Here is a 5,000-nt window from a genome sequence, read left to right as displayed (position 1 = left end):
TACACACCAAAGAGCAGCTCAGAGTTCCCACAGTTTTTGGAACGAGTGCTAGATGTTGCTCTAACTGGAGACACCATAGTCCTGTTACGGGACCACAAGGCTCACACCAGCAATGGCAGGTTGACCTGGAGGGGCACGACTGGGAGGAACAGCTGGCCCAATCTGAGGCTAAGCTGGTGAAAGTCGGATGGGAGAGGACAGTCTAGAAAACACCTTGTTGACGCGGATAAGCAGGCCGATGATGAGATGAAAGACAAGAGTTCCAAAAGTTCAAAGCCATCCATTCTTGTACGACAGTCCAACACTAGATTTAAACATACGCGAGTGTCAGCTGCAGGCCTCTGAAATAAGATCTGACATTTCCTCGGCATGAACTCAAGAGGAATCGGTTCAAGGAAAAGAACATTGTACCGAGTCTGGCACCCTGAGGGACTCCGTGTAAGAAGAACTGAGGAGATTCTCATCAGCTCAGGACAGCCCGGTCAGAGAAGTTAAACTACTTGATTGCGTCTCATTAAACAAGGCAGCTGAGGCTCATTAGGTGTTTCTCACCATCTGGGGGCGGACTGTCCGTTGACATCACTTCCTGCTGCTGTGTGATTGGTGGAGGCCTCTTTCGAAGTGAGCCTCGCCCATCTGAAGTGCGCTGCATTTCAGCCAACCGCTTCACTGCCAGCATCAGCTTCTTCTGGTGACCTTCAACAATCAGAACAGTTTTGGTTAAACTTTAGAGGACCGCCTGTCAAAAAGCAACCTCGTCTACCTCATCCAAACGTCAAAATGAAGCTACATCAACCGGTGTACACCTTATGAATCATACATTCTATGAATTTCTGTATAAAACCTGAAACAAATATTGCTTTCTAGCCCAAAGATGAGAAAACACTCTGATGGCTGAGATTACAGCACAAGATTTCAGATTCACACACTTGTGCCCACTTATCCAAGGTCAAGTCGCCAAGGAAACAAGTTGGCAAAGGAAGCTCAGACTGACCAATCTCAGCTGTCTTCTTCTGATCGTTACCGTCTCTGGTATTGTCCCTAACAGCTGACCTCAGAGACAAATGTAGGTCTGCTGTCCCAAATCTAAATAACAATGTAATCCTGTCATTACATATGTCTTCATCGATGTGGAGACGACGTATTCATTCACCAAACATGAACACCTTCCACCGAAAACTGACCTTAGCTTCAAATCCAGCACACGTTCCTTCATTTGATTTAACTTTGCAGGAAGACTCAAATCACCAAAGCTCACCAAATCCTTGGCCAAAACATGGACCACTGGGTCATTGGTTTGCATGACTGCGTTTTAAACGTGATCATAAACACATCCAGGCTTTACCATGAACAGGGCTGTCCTCTCATTTGGTGTAAATCTTACCAAGTTTGGTGATGCCTATTTCCTGAAGGTCTTCCCAGGTGATGTCCGTGATGAAGTCGATGTTCTCGTAGCCGTTCTGCACCAGAACTTGGTGGTACTGGCTCAGACCGATGGCAGACAGCCACTCACCCAGGCTGCTCTGTAGGAACACCACAAAAGGCCGTCTACTGACCCGATCATTTTCATCACGTCATACAAACACGAAAAGATCCTAAAGCCACTATAGGGGGCCTAAGCCCCGCCCATCTACTTCCAGACCATGGGACCTACTGCCAACAAAATGCTCTTATTCCGTTTGATATGTGGCATGGGTTTACGTATCAAGTCTGTGAATTTGTAAGACACATTTTGATTCCAAGAAAGTGCCGATTTTCAACAGGTGGCAAAAGTTATTTCAGGTTTGTGTAAAAAGACGTAGGCGACTACAAATGTCCGTCTCACTAAAATGACGTCATCAAACCGGACATGGAGAAAATACATTTAGGACGACAGAAGGAGCAGTGAATGTGAAGAAAAACGCTAAAATCTGGTCATGTGGTCAGTGGCAGCTACGCTGGGGGAGAGGAGGTTCTACAGTGACGTCATATATGACACGTCTGATCTGTAGTCTTTCTAATTTCCAATTCTTACAAGCTGATGGATCTCAGATTACATAACAGACTCACACGATTATTTATCATTTAAACTGAAGTACAACATATGTGTGATTCAGGGTGTAAGGCTGTTCGGGGACCCTGAGGGGGAGGAGCCTTAGGCTTCCTATAGTGGTGTCGGTCACTTTTCTGTTGCCATAGCAACTCTGCTGAATAACTCACAGGTTTGTGCTCAGGAAGCCACTCTGTGACACTCATCTTGTTGATCTCCGACGTCATCTTCTTCCTGTGACCCGGTTTAGTGATTCCAACAGCCGTGAGATCCTACACACACACATGCGCACGCACACACACACACACACACACACACACACACACACACACACACACACACACACACACACACACACACACACACACACACACACACACACACACACGCGTGAGCAGAGACACACACAGTGGTGGCATGTGCCCAGGGGTGGATGTGTCTGTCTCAGCCTCGTTCTCTTGCTCTCTCTCACACACATGCATGTGCGTGCGCACACACACGCACGCACACACACACACACACACACATGATAGCTTCTGCCAGTCGAGGAGTACAAAGTGAAGCTGAAAATGTCTCAGAAAACAAGATAAGGTAAACAAACAAAAGTGAATGTCTGCAGTGAACAGAAGCATCTAAAACCCTGATCAGAACACGCACACACACACGCACATGCACGCACACACACACGCACATGCACATGAGCACAAAACACACACACATGCGCACTCACGTGCACACGCGCATACACACACACTCACGTGCACGCGCGCACTCTCACGTGCATGCGTGCGCACGCCCACATGTACGCACGTACACACACACACACACACACACACATATCCCAAGGCCATTATTGTTTCATTTATAAAGTGATTTTCTCAGAAAGGGGGGAGGGGGGGTAGGACCACAGGACTTCATCAGCTTTTGTTAGGCTCCAGAAAATCCTTCGGGAATCTCTACGTGTTTATTCTGATGTCTGGGGGATCGCCTGACAACGTTTAGGTCATAGTGTCCAGAATGTTTTACTCCTGTGTGGCACAAGGACAACTCCTCCACAACTCTTCACCAGGCCACACACGTTTGTTGTCAGGATCACTCTCCTGTCTGCTTCAGACCTCTGCAGCCGGGTGATGTCACACCTTTCTGCTTCCTACGCCTAACAGTTACAGTCATGGAAACTTTAGGTTGTTATTAATGATATGGAGGCTGATTAGATCGGTCTTTATTTTAAGATCCGACTTCTGTAGCTTTGTATCTCCACTGATCAGCAGAGACTATCTAAGGGTAGATATGGTCCGCAGTCCAAGCGGAATGCAGCTCAGGTGGTGGCAGAGGGAAAGTGGGAGGAGTTTGGTGAGCCCATAGAGCAAGACTTCAATATGGCTCTGAGGAAACTCTGGCCCATCATCCGGCGCCTCAGGCGATGAAAGCAGTACGCTACCAACACCGTTAATAGTGGGGACGGTGGGCTGCTGAACTCAAGCCAGGACGTTGTGGATCGGTGCGTGGAGTACTTCAAGGACTTCCTCAAACCCAGCGGCACATCTTCCAGTGAGGACGCAGAGCCTGGGGACCTTTGGTTGGGCTCCCAATCTCTGGAGCTGAGGCCACTGAAGTGGTTCACGAGTGGGACGAGTTGAGATCCACCCAAAGCTCCTTAAGGCTCAAAGTTCTAGAGCCGTGTTGGCCGACGCAGCTTTGCAAGATCAGCAATGTGGGTTTTGGTCCTGGTCGAGGAACACTGGACCAGCTCTATACCCTTAAGGAGCTCCTGGATGAGAGAGAAGGCGTTTGACCGCGTCCCTCGGGGGGGCCCTGTGGGGGGTACTCCAGGAGTACGGGGTACCAGGCCCTCTGATACGGGCTGTTAGGTCGCTGTAGGACCGGTGTCAGAGCTTGGTCCGTGTTGCCGGCAGTAAGTCGGGCTCGTTCCCAGTGAGAGTTGGACTCCACCAAGGCTGTCCTTTATCACCGATTCTGTTCATAACCTTTATGGACAGGATTTCTAGGAGCAGCCAAGGTGTGGAGGGCATCCGTTCTGGTGGCCTGAGGATCAGGTCTCTGCTTTTTGCAGATGTTGTGATAAAGCATCTCGGGGTCTTGTTCACGAGTGAGGGAAAGCTGGAGCGTGAGATCGATAGGTGGATTGGTGCATCTGCAGTGATGCGGGCGTTGTACCGGTCTGTCGTGGTGAACAGAGAGCTGAGTCAGAACGCGAAGCTCTAGATTTACCGGTCGATCTACGTTCCTACCCTCACCTATGGGCATGAGCTTTGGGTAGTGACCGAAAGAACGAGATTGCGGACACAAGCTGCTGAAATGAGTTTTCTCTGCAGAGTGGCTGGGCTCTCCCTTAGAGATAGGGTGAGAAGCTCGGTCCTCCTCCTCATCGAGAGGAGCCAGTTGAGGCGGCTCAGGCATCTGGTTAGGATGCCTCCTGAGTGCCTCCCTGGTGAGGTTTTCCAGACACGTCCAACCAGGAGCAGACCAAATGGGTGACCCAGGACACGCTGGAGGCACTATGTCTCACGAGTGGCCAGTGAACGCCTTGGAAGAGCTGGTCCAAGTGGCTGGGGAGAGAGAGTCTGGGCCTCCCAGCGACCCGACTCCAGATTGGTGGATGGGTCTAGTGGTTGTTCTGCGTCACTCTGCTTATTGTTTGCTGATGGAAACCCACTAGAACCCAACTCTAATTATTGTCGAACCGAGGTTAAGAGAAACAGAAAACTGCCAGTGGTTGTTGACCAGCTGGAAATACCTGCCAATGTTCTCCTCAAGAACCAACTTCAGGGAAGTTTGGAAAGTTGCGGTTGTCAGAAACATGAATATTTTTCTGCCTTTTCTTAGATAAAGCAGAAGCAAACAGAAGTCCTTCACAAGGACAAGGTGTACAGACATGTTAACATCCAGCATAGCAGGTGTGGTTAGAAACAAACCAGTGGTTTTGGTGACTTTCATGTTCAGATGTGGC

The 5,000-nt window shown here is 49.2% G+C and overlaps 1 protein-coding gene across 9 annotated transcripts in view; it reads right to left on the bottom strand.

The window, feature by feature from the left end:
• Nucleotides 1-5,000, bottom strand: part of caskin1 (CASK interacting protein 1) — a 142,739-nt gene that overhangs the window by 15,495 nt on the left and 122,244 nt on the right. For all 9 annotated transcript variants that reach the window (XM_070543030.1, XM_070543025.1, XM_070543026.1 and 6 more), the window contains 3 exons: nucleotides 2,200-2,301; nucleotides 1,385-1,523; nucleotides 553-696 (listed from right to left, as the gene is read on the bottom strand). In XM_070543030.1, the coding sequence (XP_070399131.1) occupies nucleotides 553-696; nucleotides 1,385-1,523; nucleotides 2,200-2,301 (385 nt within the window). The remainder of the gene's footprint in view (nucleotides 1-552; nucleotides 697-1,384; nucleotides 1,524-2,199; nucleotides 2,302-5,000) is intronic.

The sequence above is a fragment of the Nothobranchius furzeri genome, chromosome 12 (assembly GCF_043380555.1).
Source record: "Nothobranchius furzeri strain GRZ-AD chromosome 12, NfurGRZ-RIMD1, whole genome shotgun sequence".
NCBI classification, from domain to species: domain Eukaryota; kingdom Metazoa; phylum Chordata; class Actinopteri; order Cyprinodontiformes; family Nothobranchiidae; genus Nothobranchius; species Nothobranchius furzeri.
The sequence above is the reverse complement of the archived record's forward strand: the minus strand, read 5'-3'. Positions and strand labels throughout refer to the sequence as shown.